Source organism: Bufo gargarizans, chromosome 4, assembly GCF_014858855.1.
Source record: "Bufo gargarizans isolate SCDJY-AF-19 chromosome 4, ASM1485885v1, whole genome shotgun sequence".
NCBI lineage: Eukaryota > Metazoa > Chordata > Amphibia > Anura > Bufonidae > Bufo > Bufo gargarizans.
In genome coordinates, this window is record NC_058083.1 from 390,456,324 (window position 1) to 390,481,266 (window position 24,943).

At 41.7% G+C, this 24,943-nt stretch overlaps 1 protein-coding gene across 6 annotated transcripts in view; it reads left to right on the plus strand.

Annotated features, from left to right (window-relative positions):
* Positions 1–24,943, plus strand: part of LOC122934420 (utrophin-like) — a 616,199-nt gene that overhangs the window by 358,117 nt on the left and 233,139 nt on the right. For all 6 annotated transcript variants that reach the window (XM_044289868.1, XM_044289864.1, XM_044289866.1 and 3 more), the window contains one exon: positions 22,930–23,102. In XM_044289868.1, coding sequence (XP_044145803.1) covers positions 22,930–23,102 — 173 coding nt within the window. The remainder of the gene's footprint in view (positions 1–22,929; positions 23,103–24,943) is intronic.

The following is a 24,943-nucleotide window of genomic DNA, read 5'->3' on the forward strand; positions in this document are numbered from 1 at the left end:
CATATAAAGGGGTAATCTGACCCTTGAAATGTCCCCCCATATGCCCGGCCCTTCACACAAAATGTACTTACCTCGCTCCCCGGCACCCGCATTGCTTCTGAAGCCTGCATGGCCGTCGCTGCTTCTCCCTGTGGCGCGGATGAAAACATCCGTCGTTGGAGGGGGGGGGGGGGGAATGGCAGGTGGTGACAGGGACGAGCCTCGCTAGCATCACCTGTGATGCCAGGGAGGCTTGTCCCTGTCACTGCCTGCCATTGTTTGAACCCCCCATCCTGGCCCCGCCAAAGATAGATATTTTCATCCGCGAGCCAAGGAGATGCAGCAGCGGCCGTGCGGGGACTAGGAGCGATGCGGGTGCTTGGGAGAGAGGTAACTACATTGGGTGTGAGTGGCCGAGCATATGGAGGTCGGATAACCCCTTTAATGAGGCTGAGCCGCAGTACCACACACAACCTGTGGACAAGCGCGGCACTGTATTTGCAAGAAAACAACCATGATTTTCTAATCGTGTACAACCCCGAATTATACAGACCAGGCTGTGCACCTGACTGTTCCAGTACTCACCCTGGTAATTACTAAGCAGTGGTTATGGCATTAGGAAGGAATCCTGCTTTGTTAATCATAATCTGACCTTTTTCAGCAGAAGGTAATAGTAATATGTACTGACGGGTAGATATGCAGACACTTTTCCTCACCAGAAATGACGACGTTTTCTTTGTCACCCTCCTCTGTTTCCTATATAAATGGATGGCCAGTTTACACAGCGCAGCCTGTTTCTTGTTAAAAGATTTACTTCATCGGATATCAGGTTTTTCAGGCAATAATTCTCTGCTGGAAAAACTGATGCTGTTGCCAGGAGGGCTTGACTTGTTAGTACCGTAAATCCACGGCCTGTGTGTGTGCTATGTAACTGCTCTTTTGTGTGACGCTACAAATGCTGGAAAAATAATGTTTGCTGCAGTAAATCTCATCTGTATCACTGACCTGTTGCATTTACATTGTCTGTTTCTATAACTTATCTGCAGTTTGTTTTAAGGTTCATTCAGCATATCCTATGTACAGGGCTTGTTCACACGATCGTGCCGTTGCGGATCTGCAAAAAAACGGATGGCGTCCGTGTGCCTTCCGCAATTTGCGGAACGGAACAGGAGGCCCATTATAGAAATGCCTATTCCTAATAGGACAGAACTCGGGACAGAGCAATGGATGCGGACAGCACACAGAGTGCTGTCCGCATCTTTTGCGGACCCATTGAAATGAATGGTTCCGTATACGGACCTTATGCGGAACGCAGAATACGTTCGTGTGAACGAGCCCTTAGGTCACAATCCGCTGTGTACTGAAGGAGTAAAGTTGAAGGAAACAGAGATTTCTTTCCTTCTGTTTTATAGAAGAAACTTAAAGGGGTTGTCCAACCCTTTAAAAGTAATGACCTGTCCTCAGGATAGGTCATCATTTTTTGATTGGCGGGGGCTTGACACTTCGCATCCCCTCCGATCAGCTTTTCTGCAGCAGCTCAGTCGTTGGGAGTTGGTGCTGGAACTACACCGCTCCATCTTTTGTGCAGCTGGTTTCTGCCGTGCTGCTCCCATTCAGTTCAGTGGGAGTAGAAACCAGTTCTGTCCACTGCACAGCGGACGGAGCTGTGTAAGGCTACTTTCACCGTTGTTAATTTTGGTATTGTGATCCGGCAGAGAATCTCTATACTTGAATTAAACGGATCCATTTTGATTTAGCACATCATTATACATTTGTTCCGTTAGGATGCATTTGTGTGAAATCAAAATGTAATAAAACGGATCCGTCACTAAATACATTGAAAGTCAATGGGTGACGGCTCCTAAAAAATTGATCTGTCACCATTGACTTGCATTGTTTTCAGTAAAGGATCCGTTGTTTCCGGACAGAAAACCACAGCTTGCAGCAGTTTTGCGTCCGGACACAAAACGGAATGCTGCTGGAACGGAAGACATCCTGATCTATCCTGAAGGGGTCACTTTCAATTCATAATGCATAAAGACTAAACTGAAAGTTTTTTTTTTTTCCGGTATTGAGATCCTCTTCTGGATGTTAATAACGGAAAACAACCACGCAAGTGTGAAATTAGCCTAATTCTGGTGCTGAGGTCTGGTACCGGAGCTATTGCAGAACAGCTGATCTGCAGGGTTACAAGTAGGGATGAGCAAACTTATGTTTTCAAGTTTGGCGTACAAGGTTCGGGTTATCTAAGAATTCTGTCATAGATTCCGCTACCATGAACCATATATTATGGTCCGTGAAAGCAGAATCCATAATGGAATTCTTAGATAACCTTAACCTGAACCTTGTACGCCGACCTTGAAAACAGGAGTTCGCTCAACACTAGTTGCAGGTCATGGGACTTCTGCCGATCAGTTTGTGATCACCTATCCTGAGAATAGGCCGTTACTTGTAAAGAGTTGGACAACCCCTTTAAAGAATGCTAATAGTTGTAATATACAAGTTTGGATATCAAGACCTTTTGGAAAACCTGTTGTCTACTGCGCAGGCTTTTACATAGGCTCGTTCACAGTCATTGTCCCATGTGAACAGGACAGCGATCGGCAAACAAATGAGCAAATGCTTGTTTATTGTGTGAACTGATCTTTTATGTGAGCATAAAAATGCTCGCTGGTCGGCAGCACATCTTGCGTAAAAAGAGGGTGTGCTGGCGACAATTTACAAACGGAATGGGGCAAACGCAAAGGTCCTTTAATCGAGAACATTTCAACTTGTTATGTCATTGATAGGCTCGTGTTCCTGGCTGAAATTAGCCTTCTAAAAGGACCCTAAGGCCATGTTCGCATGGCAGTATTTGGGGCAGTATTGTGTTTATAAGCCACAACTACTGCACTAGCATTGAAGAGGCTCAAATCAAATATATTTTTGTGTGTACATGTTCTGCTCCTGGTTTTGGCTTTTAAATACTCACTGAAAATACAGACCAGAATTTGCCAGTGTGAAAGTTGTCCTATAATATATCTACATAGAAATGGGGGTGGCCATGATAATATCTTTGAGATAATCCTATAGTAGTATGTGTCCTTTCTCTCCTTTTATGATCCACTCCTAGTTTTGACTTCCAAAACTTCATCAGGAACCCTGACTGTGTGGCTGTACCCCTAGTGACAGTCAGATGCTCAGAGGTCACACCACACACACCCTTCTGCTTTTCTAGTGGGAAACATAGGAGCAGATTTACTTATCAAAATGTCCAGAATTCTGACTCCAATTGAACCAAAAAATTGGTGCACATTTCGTGCACAACATTTACTATGTATTTAAGGGTGGTGTCATAGCATTTTTTAATTTGTGTTTTTTGGCCATTTTTTTTACTGCGCTTACTTGGGAGTTAAGATGCAGTGCACCGGACAATGCAAACATTGGATGGAGCTTTCTGCTTCTGGCTCTGTCCACTGTGCTGTTTCTGGCTCCAGAGTCTGCTGAAGCAGCTGATCTTTGGGGGTTCTGGATGTCAGACCCCAACCAATCCGATACTGATGACCTTATGAAGTCATAAATATCTAAAGACCGGAAAAGAACTATAGGCTGGTGTCTCACAGTTTTTTTCTGGTGTTTTTGAGGGCTTTTGTGGTTTTTGGGTTATGTTTTGCTGCCATTGTTATAAAAAAAAAAATTTTTAAGTAAAAAGCACCAGTTCCAGATGCATGGGAGTTTATAGGAAACATTGAACGCAGGACAAACAGACTTTTTTTGTAGCTGTGTTTTTTCACCCTTGCAGCATGGTCTGGGTCTGGCAGGATCAAAATTGTGTGTGAAGGAGCCCTTAAAGGGTTAATTCTGTGTTGCCGGTTCTGCCTTCCTTTACTCATTTATACATGAGACTGATACTGTAAAATAAACATCCTTTTAATTGTTTTAGTGCATTGTGGGTAAAATAGTTTTAGAATTTATCGCATTGTCCTGATAAAACTGGGACACATGGGGAACGTACCTTGTCTATATGCATTTAGTGAAAAGGAAGAAAATGGAAACATTAATGCATTGAGCTCACTGTGCTCATCAGCCCATCTGTTGCACCCTCCATGCTGGAGATCTGTGAAGTTTCGCTTGCCTCCCAGCTTTACATTAAGGCCCCTTTCACACGGGCGAGTATTCCGCGCGGATGCGATACACGAGTTGAACGCATGGCATCCGCACTGAATCCCGACCCATTCATTTCTATGGGGCTGTTTACATGAGCGGTGATTTTCACGCATCACTTGTGCGTTGCATGAAAATCGCAGCATGCTCTATATTCTGCATTTTTCACGTAACGCAGGCCCCATAGAAATGAATGGGGTTGCGTGAAAATCGCAAGCTAGTGCGTATGTGGTGCAATTTTCAAGCACGGTTGCTAGGAGACGATCGGGATGGAGACCCGATCATTATTATTTTCCCTTATAACATGGTTATAAGGGAAAATAATAGCATTCTGAATACAGAATGCATAGTACAATAGCGCTGGAGGGGTTAAAAAAATAATAAAACATTTAACTCACCTTAATCCACTTGATCGCGCAGCCGGCATCTCCTTCTGTCTTCATCTTAGCTATGTGCAGTAACAGGACCTGTGGTGACGTCACTCCGGTCATCACATGGTCTATCACATGATCCATCACCATGGTAAAAGATCATGTGATGGATCATGTGATGACCGGAGTGACGTCACCACAGGTCCTGTTACTGCACACAGCTAAGATGAAGACAGAAGGAGATGCCGGCTGCGCGATCAAGTGGATTAAGGTGAGTTAAATTATTTTTTATTTTTTTTTAACCCCTCCAGCGCTATTTTACTATGCATTCTATATTCAGAATGCTATTATTTTCCATTATAACCATGTTATAAGGGTATTTATTTTATACAATCTACCCAACCCCTAACCCAAGCCCGAACTTCTGTGAAGAAGTTCGGGTTTGGGTACCAAACATGCACGATTTTTCTCACGCGCGTGCAAAATGCATTACAATGTTTTGTAACGCCCGTGTGAAAGAGGCCTAATAGGAACTCATCAAAGCAAGCCATGTGCTTTTTTAGGATGGTTACACAGCGATCTTGGCCATGACTCCCATCACACCAAGAATCGTTAGCCTTTAGCTCTGAGCCAGTACTACACAGCGCCATCCGTTGTGTAGTGGACAGAGCTGGTTACTGCAGTGCTGCTCCCATTCCCTTAACTAGGAGCAGCACTGCAGTTACCAGCTGCCTCCAGTACGTGCTGGTTGGAGCTGTGTAATTGTGGCTCCGGAGCAGATTCATGAGTGTGGGCCCTGGCCCATCAGATATTGATGGCTTATCCTGATCCTAGGCCATCAATAGGAAATTTCTGCAATACCCCTTCAAACAGGTATAGTCATATGCAGTGGCGTGCCTAGGGTGTTTGGCACCCGAGACGTGTCCTTTCTCTGGCACCCTCCATCCCCCAATATTTTTTAAAAAATTGTACCCCCTCACAGTAGAATTGCCCTCATTGTACAACCTTCACAGTAGTTTTATAATCCCCATTGTGCCCCCTTCATAGTAATAATGCCCATTGTGCCCCCTTCAAAGTAATAATCCCCATTGTCCCCTTCATAGTAATAATCCCCATTGTGCCCCCTTTATAGTAATGCCCACTGTACCCACTCTATAGTAATAATGCAAATTGTGCCTTCTTCACAGTAATAATGCCCATTGCGCCCCCTTAATAGTAGTAATGTCCACTGTGCTAGTAATGCCCTCTGTCCCCCCTCCATAGTAGAAATCCCCATTGTGCCCCTTTTACAGTAATAATGCCCCCTTTACAGTAATAATGCCCTCTTAGCCCCCTTCATTGTAGTAATGCCCTCTGGCTCTGTGCCCCCTCCATAGTAGAAATGCCCATTGTGCCTCCTTCACATTAGTAATGCCCTCTGTGCCCCCTCTTAGTAGTAATGCCCTCTGTACCCCTCCATAGTAATAAAGTCCTCTGTGCCCCCTCCATAGTAATAAAGCCCTCTGTGCCCCCTCTGTATTAAAAAAATAAAAACATAGTAACTACTCACCTTGTCCTGTTCCTGAAGCTCACATACCTCTCTTCCCTGCAGGCACAGATCGCTGTGCAGCAATGTGTGGGCGGGGCTTATGCAGATTTCCTGGCTGCAGGCTCCGCCCTGGCAGTGCGATCTGCAGGCTGAATAGTGGAGCGGGGAGAAGTCTTTTTGCTTCATCATTCTGTGCCCCGCCAGCCTGAAGGAGGGGAGGAGCACTGGGAGCTGAGCTGTGAGTGACAGGACCGCAGCTCCCTGTTCTCCAGCAATTATTATTATTATTTACGGTGCTTCCGTGGGGTTTCGTCCCGTACTTCCGTTACGCAAAAAGATAGAACATGTCCTATCTTTTTGCGGAACAGCCAGATCGCGGACCCACGGACTGTGCTCTTGTATTGCGGCCCGCAATAATACAGCAACGGGCAGCATAGATTTCCAGAAGGTAATGTATTACTAGTTTTGTCTCATTTTAATCAGTATTTTTCTCTTATGTTGGATTTACACTGCCCCATTGTTGGGTCAATTATCAGGGACAAACGTTACTACGAACGCTTATTCCCAGTAATCAGCCTGTGTAAGGGTCCATTCACATATCCGTGTGTGTTTTGTGGATCCACGGATCCGTGGATCCGCAAAACATGGACAGCGGCAATGTGCGTTCCGCATTTTGTGGACCGCTCATTGCCGGCACTAAGAGAATATGCCTATTCTTGTCCGCTATTGCGGACAAGAATAGGACATGTTCTATTTTTTTCAGGATCGGAATTGCGGACCTGGAAGTGCGGGTCCGCAATTCTGATCGGGGCCGCACGACATAGAAATGTATGGGTCCGCAATTTCATTCTGCAAAATGCGGAATGGAATTGCGGATGTGTGAATGGACTCTAACTGTGCTGCCGATCACCCAATGGTTGAGCAAAACCCTCAATCATCAGGTGAAACAGTCGTTTATGCAGCACATTAAATAATGGTTTCTGAGCAGCGGATCGTGCTGTGTGAACAGTGATCTAATGCCCGGAAACAATGTATCTGTATGAAGGTGAGCTATTGCAGTAGCATGTAGATGCAGCTCCTCGCCTCCACTGACGAGCAGGCAATTATCGGGAACGAACCGTATCTTCTTCTTAATTGCCTGCTCGGTTAGAATGTGTAAATGCGTCTTTAGACTGTTGTATGAAATTCCAGTCTTAAAAGGCATCTGTCAGCAGCTTTGTACCTATGAAACTGGCTGACCTGTTACAGGTGCGCTTGTCAGCTGAAGGCACCTGTGTTGTCGGTCCCATGTTCATATGTACCCACATTGCTGAGAAAAAAATTATGCTTTAATATATGCAAATGAGCCTCTAGGAGCAACGGGGGTGTTACCGTTGCACCTAGAGGCTCTGCTCTCTTTGCAACTGCTGTGCCCTTTCCATTTTCATTGACAGGGCCAGGTGTGATCACATTTACACTGCTTGGCCCTGTCAAAGTACAGAGGGCGGGGCAGCTGCAGAGAGAGCAGAGCGTCTAGGTGTAACAGCAACACCCCCGTTGCTCCTAGAGGCTCATTTATATATATTAAAACTTTATTATTCTCAGCAATGTGGACACTTATGAACATGGGACCAACACAGATGTCTTCAGCTGACAAGCGCACATGGAACAGCTCAGCCAGTGTCATAGGTACAAATCTGCTGACAGATGCCCTTTAGTAAATTCTCCCCCAGTACAGTAAAAAAGAAGTGTGTGAAAGATATGATAAATCACACTTGACTAACCTGCCTAGTCGGGAATATAAAGGCAGTTCTGGCATCTTTCCTGTTTCCAGACTTTGATGTCTTCTTTTAAACGAAGCACTGACTACAGTTATACTATGGTGCTTTAGTAACGTGCTGTAGACGTCCGCCCTGAGCTTGTGTGCAGTTGTAGTGCACGTTCTCCTACGTTGCTGACCCACCTGCCAATTAGAGAGTTAATCTTCCCTTGCCGCTACATTGTTTTCCAGAGTAGACTGGAGTCGACCTGACATCTGTGATTGCACAGGGGTTAAACACAGCTTGAAAGTGGAGCCTTTCCTTCCATGCCCTGTGCTGTTTTTATTTTAAGGGGAGACAGGAGGGAGGGGAGTATGGGCATGCAATTTCAGCTTTCTACTACGGTTTTCTCCTGAGGCACAGAAGTTAAGCAGAGAGTGAGGCCTCAGGAAGTGGGAGTGTTTTACAATCGTAGACTTGCTATGGGGGTAGTTGAAAAAGGAGAATGTTGAATGAAAAAAAGGAAAAATAAACAGCTCCCCTCAATAGTATGGTTAGTTTTCATACAGTCGGGATGGGAATGGGATCTACAGCTCGAGAGATGAAGTTGTAGCACTTGGAAGAAGGAGCTGCACTCCACTTTGAGCTTAGACAAGATGAGAAGCTAGAAGTTGCTCAGTCATTACTATGACAACATTGGTCCTCTACAATATTTGTATGTAATAAGCTGATGTCCTACTTAGGTCCTCAACTTTACCTGTTCATCTTGGTAACCTCTGGGATGCATCCTTTTGTTCTTCATTCACTTCTCTGTCCTTCCGGGAGTCTCCACATCCTCAACTACAATCTAGGATATATTTTTGTACATGTGTAATTGAGACCAAATCCTGAACTTGAAGACCTGAAGTTAAGAGTCTGGAGGCCAGCAGCTCCTTATCGAGGTGAGCCAAACAGAGAAAGTTGTAGGCCACGACTAAGAACAGCATTATGGAGGCTGGATAACACAACAGACATGTCCGAACTTACCTGCACAATGGGCCTCAGCCCTTGGATGTTTTTGGAGGGATGGAGGACATCATTACATGAGGACTGAAGAAACCCAACATTTACATGGGTGCTGATTTTGAATTAAAAGGTTACTGAAGACTTTGGAGACTGCCTAAAGGAACCTTACCAGAAAGATGTAGTCTGCACGGGATGTATCTGACAATGATTGGTATAAACTTCAGCTTGCAGGAGCTGCTAATGAAATTCGAGAAGGTATCTTAGATTGTAGTACTGAGCAAAATCACAAATTGCCTATCATTAGTTGTGCACTCATTTCTGAACAGTGTGTATATAGGTGTCTATACAAATTCCCACATACATAGTAAATGAGAGGGATTGCGTGATATTTTTCAGTTCTTCAGGTTTCATTGTAACATTGATTACAGAATGAAGAGAACATACATTTTTATACTTTTTATACTTTTTTTTTACATTTTAATCATGTTTTTTAATTTTGTGTAAACCGAACATACTATTAGCTGTATGCAGTAGGGAAAAGAATACAGGCATGGGTTTATGTATAGTAAGTAATGATATTCACTGGGTTGCTGAAGTGAAACATTAGACTCCTGATAAAGGTGTTTGGGACAATTCTTCACATCCTATTAATAGAGAATTATTAATTAAAGTCAATAGTTTGGATTAATTCCTGTTGAATATAATTCAGTAGTGAAGTATTTGAGTATTGTGCTACTCTGGGTTTTCTATGGCATGCCCTCCTGCTCATTCATACTTGTGTTCCCATATTAAGTACTCCAATTTGCCTTAAACCCAAGTTCAAGTTTCTGCAGTGCTTCCCCGCTTGGTGCCTCAGCCTTTTGTCTGCATGTTGACAGCAGACAAGGTAATTTAAGACGCCTGTTGGCTTGTTTTATGGATACATTATTACTGTACTGTTTAGAACTCTTAGGGTCCTTTCACGCATCCGCAACGTGTTTTGCAGATCCGCGGATCCGCAAAATACGGACAGCGGCAATGTGCGTTCCGCATTTTGCGGGACGCACATTGCCGGCACTAATAGAATATGACTGTTCTTGTCCGCAATTGCGGACAAAAATAGGACATGTTCTATTTTTTTCGGGAACGGAATTGCGGACCCGGAAGGGCGGGTCCGCAATTCCGTGTCCAGGCAGCACATCGTGCTGCCTAATAGAAATTAATGGGTCCGCAATTCCTTGCAGACGTGTGAATGGACCCTTAGGGTACTTTCACACTTGCGACAGAAGATTCCGGCAGGCAGTTCCCTCACCTGGACACAAACGGATGCATTTGTGAGACGGATTCGGATGCGGATCCGTCTCACAAATGCTTTGCAATACCGGATCCGTTTTTCCGGTTGTCATCCGGAAAAACAGATCCAGTATTTATTTTTTTCACAGATTTAATAGTCTGCGCATGCGCGGACGGAAAGAACGGATCTGTTTTGCCAGAACACTTGGGCCAGATCCGGCATTAATACATTTCAATGGAAATGAATGCCGGATCCGGCATTCCGGGAAGTGTTTAGGATTTCTGGCCGGAGAGAAAACTACAGCATGCTGCGGTATTTTCTCTGGCTAAAAAACGTAAGAGGGACTGAACTGATGCATCCTGAACGGATTGCTCTCCATTCAGAATGTATTAGGATAAAACTGATAATTTTTTTCTGGTATTGAGCCCCTAGGACGGAACTCTATGCCGGAAAAGAATAACGCTAGTGTGAAAGTAGCCTTAGATATTCCTGGTATCTAGGAACATAGCAACATTCATAAATACAGGTGATACTTGGATTTTCTACTAATTTTATCTATTTCTGTGGTAAAGCATAAACCATTTGTTTGGCAAAATGATTTGTCAGTACTTTCGTTAATGCACACTTTGGGCTTTTGTAGGTCAAGGCACTGTTGTATTGAAGGTTTATATATAAGTGTATGCAACTCATCCGTGCTATCAGAAAATGAATATCCTGCTAACTTTTGCTACAGGATGAGTTTCCATCAGAATCAGGTCTGTCAATGGTATTAGAAGAACTACAGATGATGTACAGTAGATGTGTTCCTCAATGTTTCTAAGCCCCTACTCAAATAAATGACATTACAGTGCCCCCAAGGTTATGTTCATAAACAGTGCTGCCAGTGGAAGCACCCACTAAAACATACCTTCTGGAGCACAGGTGGGCAACCTAGGATGTAGACTGTGTTACTGATAAATGGTGCATAGCTGTGGACAAAGAAGTAGATATTGTATACAACATTTATGCCAAAGATGTTTTTCCATCTTTTCTTAACTTATAAATGACAGCAGGAAAAATTTGCAGGAATAAAATTGTGAAATTGCAGGTGGCGTCTTTAAATGGATTAGCCATACCACCCACAGTAAGGAAGATCCCAATGACTTCAATGAATATGTTTGAACACGATGGTGGGCTAGATATTTTGCCAGCCATAGCATGATGAATGGAGCTTTCTTCCTTTGATTCATACTCTTGCTTCAAGTCTCTGAACACACATACAGCACAAGATTGCCAGTGTGGGTTGCTTCAGGCAACGCTGGTACAATTCTCTTTTATGTCCTACAAAACATCTGCTCCTTCACTTTTGTTTTTGGCCACGCTTATGTGCACTGCATGGAGCATCTCAAGTACTCTTACTGTGGCTGTAATGAAGAACCCAGATGCTCACCCTTGAAAGTGAAAGTCTCTTTGGGAATAAGTCACTTGAACAGTCCCACATTATAAGAAGAGTGATGGGCTAATGGCTTGGACATCAGAGAGCTTCTCATAATAGATGTGCTATCAGAAAGTTTCTTCTCTAGTTGTAATGCCCTGAGCTGTCTTTATTGATCATTCTCTGAATGCAACACTACATGCTTGAAGGACTTGCTACAGATGCAAACCAAAAGTACAAGCTCAAAGCCTTTACTAAAATGTGGTAATATGAGGCTAGGTCATTATGTCTCATCCAGAAGAAAATAAAAATATATTAATGGACAGATATAGTATGATGAAAGTGTTAGCATAAAGTTATATTCTAAATATTAGTATAAAGTGCTAATACATATTAATACATTCATAAAATAACAGGTCCTGGCTCGAAGCATGTTCTAATCTTCTTTGACCTATAGTTTTTATCTATTTACTCTATGTAAGCTTGCCATAGATAGAAACATTTGCTCCCGCTCAACTAATTATTCCAATTTGGCATACGTGCCAGTAAAGGCACATTAATAATGGTTTTCATAACCATTTTCTTACTCAATAGCAGACTAAGTTGTCTGTCCAAGGCAGTTCCTTTTTAAAATTAAAGGGATTTTACAGGACTCCAATATTGATTACCTGTGCCTGGTATTGCAGGTAGGCCATATGGCCGATGAATGTGTCGTCACTGGACTTGGAAGAGGCTGTGACGCTCACGGGAGCACCGTGGCCTCTTCAAGCAGTTTGCCATTAGAAGTGCTAGGAGCCCGACCTCCACCAATCAGATACTGATGACCTATCCTTAGGATAGGCCATGGGTATAGGAACCCCAAAAAACCCCTTTAAAGTTGACCCGGCAATCACTGCAGGCCCAGCTTATGAAAGACTTGGTAAAAATATGACATCGGGAAGAGGTGTGACTGGCCACACAGGGCATTTGTCCTGCAGCATCTAGTAATTAACCCCTCTCTCTGTGTGGTCCATACAATATGTGCTCATAGTGGGAAATGTAAAGTGTTTATGCTCAGCAAGAAATAGGAGGCAGATGTATAGGAATATGACTGCAAGATCAGACTACAAACTGTTTGTTTGGAGTCTGTTACCGTGGAGATATATATGTCAACACTGGAGCTGTAGGCACAAAAGAGTGGAATATTTTTCATTATTACAGTTTGCCAAGTAGCTTCATTGATATGCATTGGGAGAATAAAACAAGTGGTTGCAAAATTGAATTCTCTACTTATCAGTAAGCAGGACCAAGGTTGAGTAGGCTTATTAAAGACTATCTGTCTTTCTGTTTCAATTACTGCTTGCTTTCCCAATGTATTAGCAATTCTGGAGCGTCCTATGTCTTTATGTTTTTATGTTGTGCCTATGAGAAGTTTATGAATGAATTGTCTACAGTAAAGGTCCCACTAGTGTGTGTGTGTGGGGGGGGGGGGGGGGGGGGCAGTTTGCTCTTATTCACTTTGGGGGCCCCATTGGAGAGATAGGTGCTGGTCCCAGCGTTTCACCTAGCGATATGCCTTCAATGCCTCAGATGAGACAACCCCTTTAATCTGATGGATTTGTCCAGCTTTAGAAGTTTTTGTTTTTTAACTGTTTTTTGTTTACTAACAAAAACTTCTACAGATAAATCTGGCAAATGGTGCTTTATCAGGATTTAATTTGCACTGCGGAAATGCATGTTAAATGGCACTGGAATATGCTAGCGAATAATTCTGCGTACGTTTGGTTTTAATTAATGATTGCAGAGAACAATTACTCTAGGATGATCTTGGCTAAGCATATTCTGTGACATGGAACATTCGGTATGTACGTCGCTGTCTAATTTTTGATGCAAAGCAATTACAAGTATATAATTAGTAGAGAACCATCATCATTATATAAACAGTTCATTGGGTGAAGATAAAACGGAGTGATTTCCAGGATAATGATGGTTGAAAGTGAGTTAGATCAGTGAGTTTTGTGTGGTTGTTTCTGGTGACATATAAAGCTGCTAGATGGTAAAGTGCTACTGCTATACTGCAAAAATGAATAAAAATGCAATATTTCAGTATAAGTAAGGCATATCAAGGAGGTTTTAGTTTTCTATTAGACTACACTAATATTTAGTGATTCAATTCTGCTGCTTTGTGGAATGTTCCCCAAAAAAATTTGCTTTGTGACAAATAACTTCATCACGAAGTGCATTTCTTTGTAAGTAGTGGGTGCAATGACAGGGAACGGCGATTACGCTGCTCCCCGTCATTGTACCCCTCAGATGCCGCATTCATCGTTGATTGAGGAAACACATTTAATACTAAAGTGTATAATAAAAAGAAAATAAATAAAATCATATTTGATTGCGACGAGCGATCTTGATTGAAATCTCACATGGCCCTTGATGATGTCACCATGTCGGCTGGCGTGGTGACATCATACGTCACCAAGCCCGGGATTTTGCATGGGATCTTCAATCAAGATGATTTTTTTTTTTTGTCTTTTAACCCATTTCAGGGAAAATCTATTAGTTACTACGAAGCACAAGGAAATTTGGCTTTTGGGAAATCGCATTTTCCCGCGAAGCCACTACTTATATTATACTGATATTGATATAGTAGGTCAGCATTGCTGTTCCTTGGTTTGCAGTGAATCATCAGCTCCATGGAGTTTGTATCTTCTCCCATGGGTTCTATGATTTCGCCATTCACTGCATAAAAACATACTAAAACCGTAGGTTTATTGGATTCCAGTTATGTCAGGTTCTGTGATCCTCACATTTATAGAGGAGGAGCCTCGGTGGGATTGATCAGTACATTCAGTGTACAGCACTGTGCTTTTATATACGATTGAGAAGACAAAACAAAGCACTAACCATTAGGAGATGCAATTTGAGTTACTTTTACTATTCTACTTTTTTTTTTTTTGCATTCTTACATTTTTTCACATGGGCTTTCAAGCATCCATCATATGGTCTATACTTTGCTTCTCTGTTATGGTCAATGTACAATGTGTCAGCGCTGATTGTCTGTCACCTTGAAGACACAGTTTGAACTGCAGGCAGCAGATTACGAGGAGCTGAGAAGACTGGTGTATAGTTTTGTGGAAAGAGATTCAGTAGAAGTGGTCATTTATTATTTATTTCCTGCTCAGTCTAGGTTTAAGAGTCCAGTGGGTGGTGACTGACAGTTTTCTCTGTATGTTCTCTCATGAGTAGGACCACCCACTGAAAATGAGTAAATATAAGTAACGGTGAAGATTTTCCTACAAATCTATATATCTTTCTGCTCAGCTCGTCCTGCTATATATACCATGCTACCCACAGATCGGATGGTATGTTCAACACTGTAAGTGTAAACATTCAATCGCATTTTGTATTTCTTTCCATGAACACAGCAAGTATGCTATGACCAAATGTTTTACAGTCATTCCATCTGAGTGTGACAATAATCATCTGGATACGTCATCGATATCTGATCTGTGGGGGTCCGGCACCTGGAACGCCCGCTGATCAGCTGTTTGAAAAGGCACCAGTGCTCGCAGTGGCACCGCGGCCTTCTCCATGCTTACTAAGCACAGCGCCGTACACTGTATAGCGGGTGTGCTTGGTATCGCAGCTCAACCTCATTCACTTCAATGGGGCTGAGCTGCGCCTAGGCCATGTGACCAAAAAACATGTCGTCACACAGTTAGGAAAAGCCGCTGCCTTCTCAAACAGCTTATCTGAGGGGGTTGGACCCCCACCATTCAGATACGACTTATGCAGAGGATTACAGTCTCGGAAAATCCCCCATCAATGGGAGAGCGCTGTAGTAGTGAGCTCCCACCATTACCATGTTGACGGTGCTGTGTAGCTCTGGCGCCGACTTCAGGTTGCAGCGAACAGCTGATGGGTGGGGGTGCGGGGTACCTGACAAATGCCGATAAGCTAGTGATGGGCTCTGGACAACCCCTTGATATAGATGGACAGCCTATGCATGTTGCAAATGCATATGAAACAGGCAGCTAAAGGGCTTTTCAAACCCCATGATTTAAAAAAAAATATAGCTTTCAATTGTGTAAAACAACAAAAGGAGTAATACTTTACCACTCCCATGGCACTCTGGTGCCGGTCACTCATGGATCTTTGTGTTTCCTGCTCTGGCAATGATGTGTCAATATAAAATATGACTGCTGCAACCAATCACCAACTGTAGGCGTGACCTGTCCACACTGCCGAGGTCCATGGCGCAGCTAATAATTGGGTCGGTGGATTAGGCAAGTGTTTTCCAGTTGCCACCATAATGACAGGGAGAGCTTACATTGTCTACACCGTATACAGATTTTATGTCATTATCAGAGCTGTTTAAAAAGAAGGATTTTATTGTTTTGATCGCCATTTCTATGTCAATACAACTTTTCCAAGTTTTGAATAATGATTGCCCAATACATGAGAATTTCAGTGTTAGAACAATTGATTTGTCGGAGCGATATGACTCAAAGCCTTGGTCTGAACTTTATTTTGTATCACAGACACCAACTAAATGCGATTCGCAATACATTTAACCTGTGGAAGATACAGCAGTAGATAGCTGACTCGTGAACATTATCTCATTGGAGGCATCTTCAGCTAAGAATCTTTGTGCATATAGATAGAAGCTGCTTTCTTTTTATCCGGATCACACACTAGCTGATCCCCTTGGCGCAGGCAGAGTTATTAGAAAATTGCCTTTTGTTACCCTGCACATAAGGACAATTAGAACCTCATTTAGCAATACCCGTACATATTTATATAATCAGGACACTGAAAATCTAGTGACGTCAAATTCATATTTTTTTGGGCTGAAGTCATTCGATGGACGTTGCGTTCATGAGTAGACGGGATTATCTTCTATAGAGTAAGTTTCTGGATTCAAGTTAAAACCGGTAATGCCTAACTATGGACACTTTTATGCTAAATGTAAGGGCTCATTCATATTAGCATTCTTTATTTCCGATCTTTTGTTCCATTGTAAGAACCAAAATGAACAACAGAAGCAACAGAAGTGCCAGATTTAACACATACCTACAGGAAGGTTGCCAAACAGATCCCATTAATAGTGTTGAGTGAATTTCTGTTTTCAACTTCGGCGTACAAGGTTCAGGTTTGGGTTATCTAACAATTCCATATTGGATACAACTACCACGGACGATAAAACGCATTGTCTGTGGTAGCGGAATCCATAACGGAATTGTTAGATAACCCGAACCTTGTACACCGAACTTGAAAACAGAAGTTCTCTCAACACTACCCATTAATTCTAATGGGATCTGCTCAGTTTTCGTTCAGAAGAACGCACTTTTAGTAGAGAAAAAGTCCTGCATGTAGGACTTTTCTATCAGCTATTTTTGACAAAATGTGTGACTGAAGCCCCAAACTGACCCTCCAACGCAGATGTGAACATGCGCTAACACTGTGTGTAACACTGAATCTAATGAACATATGGGACTTTTACTTGAGACATCTCAGTAGTGCTGTGTAGATGGTATGAAAGGTCATAGCATGTAGGAATGCTGACCTTGTGGCCCAGGTACATCCCACTGTTCAGATAATGAACATTTCAAGAATGATTGTTACTGTGGTGGTCACCAGTAGTCACTAGGGATGAGCGAATTTAACATTTTGAAATTCGTTTTCGGTTCGTGTTTTGGTATTTACTGAATTGCATTATAGATTCCGTTATCACGGACCATAATGACATTCCATGACGAAATGCATAACGGAATGCCTTTAGAGGCATTCCGTTATTCATTCCGTCATAATAGAAGTCTATGGTCTGCATAATGGACCCGTCCGGTTTCCGTTGTGCTGGAGTCCTCTCCACCGAACGGATCTGTTATGCAAGCCATAGACTTCTATTATGACGGAATGAATAACGAAATGCCTCTAAAGGCATTCCGTTATGTATTTCGTCATGGAATTGCGTTATGGTCTGTGGTAACGGAATCTATAACGCAATTCAGTAAATACCACAACACGAACCGAAAACAAATTTCAAAATATGAAATTCGCTTATCCCTAGTAGTCACGTATGTGTAGTCACTACCATGTGTGAGAGAATGCAGTTCATTGAAGATGTAGATGCATGGCCACCTTCCGATTGAGGTCAGGAAACAAGGACCAGTGTTCTGAAGATCTGCTGTATTTCTGATTGGCATACCATTAAATAATTTTAGTGAAAACACCTTTTAAAGAAGTTGTCCACTAAATAAGATGTTTGCCCAAACAATGGGAGCACTTTTTGAATTAATAAAACAACATATACTCATCTGTTTAAGCTGTGGCCACAGTTCCCAGAAGTAAACGGAGACCGGCAGCACTGGATTGGCGGAGGCTTGAGTGTATGTTATAGATGAGTATGAGTATAATGCTTCCAGTCTTTAGGAAAATATTTTCATACAACCCCATTAAATGGTGGTGTTTACAACACTACCAGCTTATACAATTAAAAGGGGTTGTCCAAGATTTGACCATTGATGGCCTATCCTCAAGATGGGCCATCAATATCTGATCGGTGGGAATCCAACACCCCTACCAATCAGTTGATTCAGAGTAGCTTGGGTGGTGGAAGTTAGTGCGAGAACTACACAGCTCTGTCCACTGTGTACAGTAGTTATTATTTCCATTCACTTCAATAGGAGCAGTGCCGCGGTAACGAGTATCGTCCACTACACCGACTTTTAGGACCAGAGCTACTCTGAAAAGGTGTTGTACCTGTGTTGATCCTGAGAATAGGCCATCAATAGTAAAATCCTAGACAACCCCTTTAAGGAAGGTCATAAACATTCTGTTACCTTAACGGCAATTGAAACTGCCCAGCCAATCAACAGTTATTGCGAAGGAAAGTTACCTCTGCAGCGGGCACTGCAGGATAAATGTAGCATTACTTTCCAGTCTTTTCGAATGAATGGCTGTTCATGTAAAACATAGATGGGCACCAACATAATTTTGTTTGTGCATGTACCTTCTGAATTGTAAAGTGTTTGCCTGTAAAGGAGAAATCCACCCAAAGAACTTCAGATAAATCAAAGGAATATATGACTACTGGATCACAGCGATCAAGTCTTTAAGCTCAGATCTCCACTGCTTTCCAAATGAAAACCTGTTTTATTTAGTTTTTAAAGTGAACCTCTCCCATTATAAATGCAGTGGGATCTCCAGGTAGCATGTAGAGCAGGAGGAACTGAGCAGAACGATATATAGTTTTGTGTGCAAAGATTCCTTATAACTTGTAATTTATTTACGTCAATTCCTGCTCATTCTGGGATTTTAGGCGGTCCTATAAATGATTGACCGCCATCACTGATAGGACCACAGTGCTTTTTGTTTGGCCAATTCTCAGCATATTTGCCGAGTTGGATCTCCACTGGTCCCAGTTACAGTTAATGAGCTTTGATGGCAACTTTGTAGCTTCCGCCAGTGCCGGAGTACAGAGAAATCCGGCGGGCTGTTCCAAGCCGGAATAGCCTGCCAAATGTACAACTAGCCTAAGCGGATGACTCCACCAATCAAATTTTTTTACATGTTCCTATGACGTTAGATATTTTATTGGTAGATTTTTTCTATTAGTTCTTATGTTATCATTACATATACAGTAATGTATCTTATTCTATAGATGACTTATGTTTTATTTTTTCTAGAAGTGATGTTTGTGAAATGCGGATGAATTAGGGCTACCAAAAGAAAGGTGCAGTGTAGACTTGGGAATATTATGATCCTGCTTTGTGTGTGTTCACAGAATAAAGTATTTCTTATCGTGTCAGAATTAGCTTCACTTAGAACCTCGATGCTGGAATGTGTGGATTACTGTAAGCATGACTAATGAGGACATTATAGAGATCTGTTTTTCTAACTCATAGTAAAACAAAAAATGTGGACATTTGCCTTGTTGTGCTCATCAGTTTGGTATGTGACTTATCACACCCTGCTCTTGATGTTTGTCTCTAGTAGGCAGGGGTCCTCCTGAAATGTGACGGGAGATGAGGACTTACAAGATTTGTAGCATGAATAATTCCACTAGGCTGGCTCTTTCTCTTTTTCTAAGATCTTTTTATACAAATGGTAATCGCTTTGGATAAAATAAACCCACACATCATTGGCAAGCTTTCTCTTCAGGGCTGCTTTTAATCAATACAATTTTTGTGCAGCCATATCACGGTATACGGTTGTATATATATCATATATAGTGGTATAGACATATATAATGGTTCTGAACTGCAGTACCAAATACAGCAATACATGCCCCTTTCAAGGAGCAGATCCGTTTTTCAAACTTTGGACAAAACGTCTAAGTTAAGGCCTCATGCACAGGTCTGTATCCGTTTTGCGGTCTGCAAATTGCGGATCCATAAAACATGGATTTTGGCCATGTGCATCCCACATTTCCTCCTTTCCCAAGTCCCACCCTATGTTAGAAATGTCTATTCTTCTTCATAAAACGAACAAGAATAGGACATGTTCTATTTTTTATTTTTTTTGCGGAGCCGTGGAATGGACATACGGACATCTTTTGCGGCGCCATTGAAATTAGTCCAGATCTAATCTGCAAAAATTATGGCTGCGGACCAAAAATCCAGTCGTGTGCATGGGGCCTAAAGTGGATCTGGCAGTTTTCCTGACATGTCTGTTTTAGTGAGTACTTGTATTCCCAATGAAATAATACTTATTGAGCGTCCGTTCTTATTATTCTGTGCTATGTCGTGCCTTTGTTATTCCTTTAAAAAATGTATGAATAATTTGACAACTGTTTACCATTCTCAAAGGGGTGTGTCCTTACACAATTGGCACTGTCAGCTCTGATTGGATAATGTCAGAGTTGCAGTGACACACCCCCAGTTGATAACTCCCAGTTTTAAAATTGTTCATAAATATTTCTGAGGAATAACAGAGTAACAACACAATGCAGAATGATAAGATACGATTTTCCAGTATTATTGTCTTATGGGAAATACACATTTTTACAAAATACAGAGAATAGCCAATGTCACAGTTAGGGTAGGCCAGATGACACGGCTGGCCACAACCACTCGTGGCAGACAATGGTTGCATGATTTTACTGCAAAATTATGTGATCATTGGCTGCCATGTGTGGACCTTGTTTGGGCATGTGCAGCCAGCTGCACCTCCTGGACATACCTTTGTACCAAGTCCTACTTTTTGGAAAAAAGCAGCAGTCCCATGTCCACTGAAAAGGAATTTATAGGTAAAAAAATAAGAGTTTATCTGTCAAGCAAGAAAAAATTGAGATGAATGTTTTGTAGGGTAAGGCCTCTTTCACACGGGAGTTGCGTGAAAAGGTGCGGGTGCGTTGCTGGAACAGGCGTGATTTTTCTGCGTGAGTGCAAAACATTGTAATGCGTTTTGCACACGTGTGAGAAAAATCGCGCATGTTTGGTACCCAAACCCGAACTTCTTCACAGAAGTTCGGGCTTGGGATCGGTGTATAACATGGTTATAAGGGAAAATAATAGCATTCTGAATACAGAATGCATAGAACAATAGCGCTGAAGGGGTTTAAAAAAAATGTAACTCTCCTTAATCCACTTGCTCGCGCAGCCCGGCATCTCTTCTGTCTGTCTTCTGTGCTGTGTGCAGGAAAAGGACCTGTGGTGACGTCACTCCGGTCATCACATGATCCATCACATGATCTTTTACCATGGTGATGGATCATGTGATGGATCATGTGATGACCGGAGTAACGTCACCACAGGTCCTTTTCCTGCACACAGTAGAGAAGACAAACAGAAGAGAAGCCGGGCTGTGCGATCAAGTGGATTAAGGCGAGTTAATTTTTTTTAAAATTTTTTGTTAACCCCTCCAGCGTTATTGTATTATGCATTCTGTATTCAGAATGCTATTATTTTCCCTTATACCCATGTTATAAGGGAAAATAATAATAATATCACAATATAGAGCATGCTGGGATTTTCAGGCAACGCACAAGTGATGCGTGAAAATCACCGCTCATGTGCACAGTCCCATAGAAATGAATGGGTCCTGATTTAGTGCGGGTGCAATGCGTTCAACTCACGCATCGCATCCGCGCGGAATACTCGCCCGTGTGAAAGGGGCCTAGTACCTAGATTATTACATTTTCTCAATTGCTGACTTTCTAAACTTTGTAGTACTTTTTTTTTTTTTTACTTTTACACTATCATGAACGTGGGATACCTTTACATATGACATCACCGATTATTTGTACTGAGATTCTGATCCTGGAAAGTATTTTTTTGTTCAAAAGTGGATGAAATGAGAAACTATGAAAGGTATGCTTTGATGTTGAAATATGACTGATAGAGTGGTAGGTTGATGGAAAGGGTATTTAGTAAAGGTGGCAGAAATTAAGATGGAAGAGTAATTAAAGCTTAGCTTCAAAGGAAAGAATGTAAACGTGATCTGGAAATCTCATTCACACAGTGAACTACACAGTTATTTGTCCATGTGCCATTTATCGGTTTTATCTATTTGTATCTTGACAGTCATAATATGGAAAATACATAAAACTGTCTTTAGTGGTAAATGTTGCTGTGCTTTCAAAATGGGCTCTAATTTCTGTCATTATTCAAGCTTGCTGAACTACTAGCTATTAGATGTACTTAGTTTACAGAGACGTTAGCCTTAAAGAGAGGTTAGCCGAGGCGCCTGTGAAGAGATCTATACTTATGTACTCCACACCGCTCCATGCGTTTATTTGCTGTGAAGCTATGTTCTTAAACGTCTATGCAGCAGTGGTCTCCTAACTTTTGTAGGTCTCAAGCCACTGTCTAATACAGCAAATAACGTTGAAATGTGCTGAGTATTAAAAGGGAACCAGCCTAATAATGATATGACTGAATTCAATGGGTTTTACCCTGATACTAACTGCTTGGTTCCAGTAATGCTATAACTGCTCCGTGGCAACTAGTGCACAATAGTATCTGCAGTTACCAACAGGTGGGGAGTCAAATGTAGGTTGCCCAAGAGCCATTGGTTGGTTGACATGTTTTTTGCCATTTTTAAGTCTTTAGCAAAGTATATCATGTTAAAGAATGGTCTCAAGCAAGTAGATGTTTGGTATGTAGGGCATATTAGGATTGCTGATGCAGTATTAATGGTATATATTAGGACCCATATCTGGTTTGTGGGTTCAAGATTATGTTAATTCAAATTGTTCTTGTTCTTGTTAGAAGTAGAATGTCCCACCTCAGCAAAATAGTTTAGTTTTTTTTTTCAGTTCATTGAGGAGTGATGGGATATCTGCCCAAAAAAAAAAAAGGGTTTATCTTTAATGAGAAAATGGAATTTCCTATAGACAAGAGGTCAACATTGATGTGAATGTGGTCTTCAGCTATAGTTCATGAACATGCCTTTCTCTGAAATACAGAATATCATATTGCTAAAAAAAAAATCCCGTTTAATTTTTACTTTGCTTTTCCAGGGTAGTAAGTCTTGTTTGTATTATATTTCAGGACATTCAAGCAGAAATTGATGCCCATAATGACATTTTCAAGAGCATTGATGGGAACAGGCAAAAGATGGTGAAAGCTTTGGGAACATCAGAGGAAGCAGCATTGCTTCAGCATAGACTTGATGATATGAATCAACGCTGGTATGATTTGAAGTCGAAGTCATCAAATATCCGGTAAAAAAAATGTTTTCCTCATAAAATTAAGAATTGGAGAGCGCAGAAAGATTGATTTTAGTCTTATTTATACAATGAATCTGAAATCCAGTTGGGAACGGATAAAAGCATTGATTGTTAGGCCAAAGAAAGCCATTATTTATGTCAAAGTATATCATACAATAATATAAATTTGTGGTCATCACATTTTAATCAACTGCTGGGTCTGACCAAAATGACTGTAACTGTGGCGTAGGGCATGAGTTGATTCACATCAGTATGCAAGGTAGAAACATAGAATGTGTCGGCAGATAATAACCATTTGGCCCATCAAGTCTGCCCAATATACTAAGTACTATGGATAGCCCCTGGCCCTATCTTATATGAAGGATGGCCTTATGCCTATCCCATGCATGCTTAAACTCCTTCACTGTATTTACCGCTACCACTTCTGCAGGAAGTCTATTCCATGCATCCACTACTCTCTCAGTAAAGTAATACTTTCTGATATTACTTTTAAACCTTTGCCCCTCTAATTTAAAAACTATGTCCTCTTGTAGCAGTTTTTCTTCTTTTAAATATTCTCTCCTCTTTTACCTTGTTGATTCCCTTTATGTATTTAAAAGTTTCTATCATAACCCCTCTGTCTCGTCTTTCTTCCAAGCTATACATGTTAAAAGTCCTTTAATCTTTCCTGGTAAGTTTTATCCTGCAATCCATGTACCAGTTTAGTAGCTCTTCTCTGAACTCTCTCCAAAGTATCAATATCCTTCTGGAGATATGGTCTCCAGTACTGAGCACAATACTCCAAATGAGGTCTCACTAGTGCTCTGTAGAGCGGCATGAGCACCTCCCTCTTTCTACTAGTAATGCCTCTCCCTATACACCCAAGCATTCTGCTAGCATTTCCTGCTGCTCTATGACATTGTCTGCCTACCTTTAAGTCTTCTGAAATAATGATTCTAAATCCCTTTTCTCAGATACTGAGGTTAGGACTGTATCACTGATTTTATATTCTGCTCTTGGGTTTTTACGCCCCAGGTGCATTATCTTGCACTTATCAACAATAAATTTTAGTTGCCAGATTTTTGACCATTCCTCTAGTTTTCCTAAATCCTTTTCCATTTGGTGTATCCCTCCAGGAACATCAACCCTGTTCCAAATCTTTGTGTCATCAGCAAAAAGACACACCTTACCATCGAGGCCTTCTGCAATTTCGCTGATAAAGATATTAAACAATATGGGTCCCAGAACAGATCCCTGAGGTACCCCACTGGGAACAAGACCATGGTCTGAATATACTCCATTGACTACAACCCTCTGTTGTCTGTCCCTCAGCCACTTCCTAATTCATTCAACAATATGGGAGTCCAATCACAAAGACTGCAATTTATTGATAAGCCTTCTATGTGGGACAGTATCAAAAGCCTTACTAAAGTCTAGATAAGCTATGTCTGATGCATCCGCCATCTATTATTTTAGTCACCCAATCAAAAAAATCAATAAGATTAGTTTGACATGAAATCCCTGAAGTAAACCCATGCTGTTTTTCATCTTTCAATCCATGGGATTTTAGATGTTCCACAATCCTCTCCTTAAGTATTGTTTCCATTAATTTCCTCACTATTGATCTCAGGCTTACTGGCCTATAGTTGCCCGATTCCTCCCTACTACCTTTCTTGTGAATGGGCACAACATTTGCTAATTTCCAATCTTCTGGGACGACTCCTGTTACCAGTGATTGGTTAAATAAATCTGTTAATGGTTTTGCTAGTTCACCGCTGAGCTCTTTTAATAGCTTTGGGTGTATCCCATCAGGCCCCTGTGACTTATTTGTATTTTTAGACAGCTGACTTAGAACC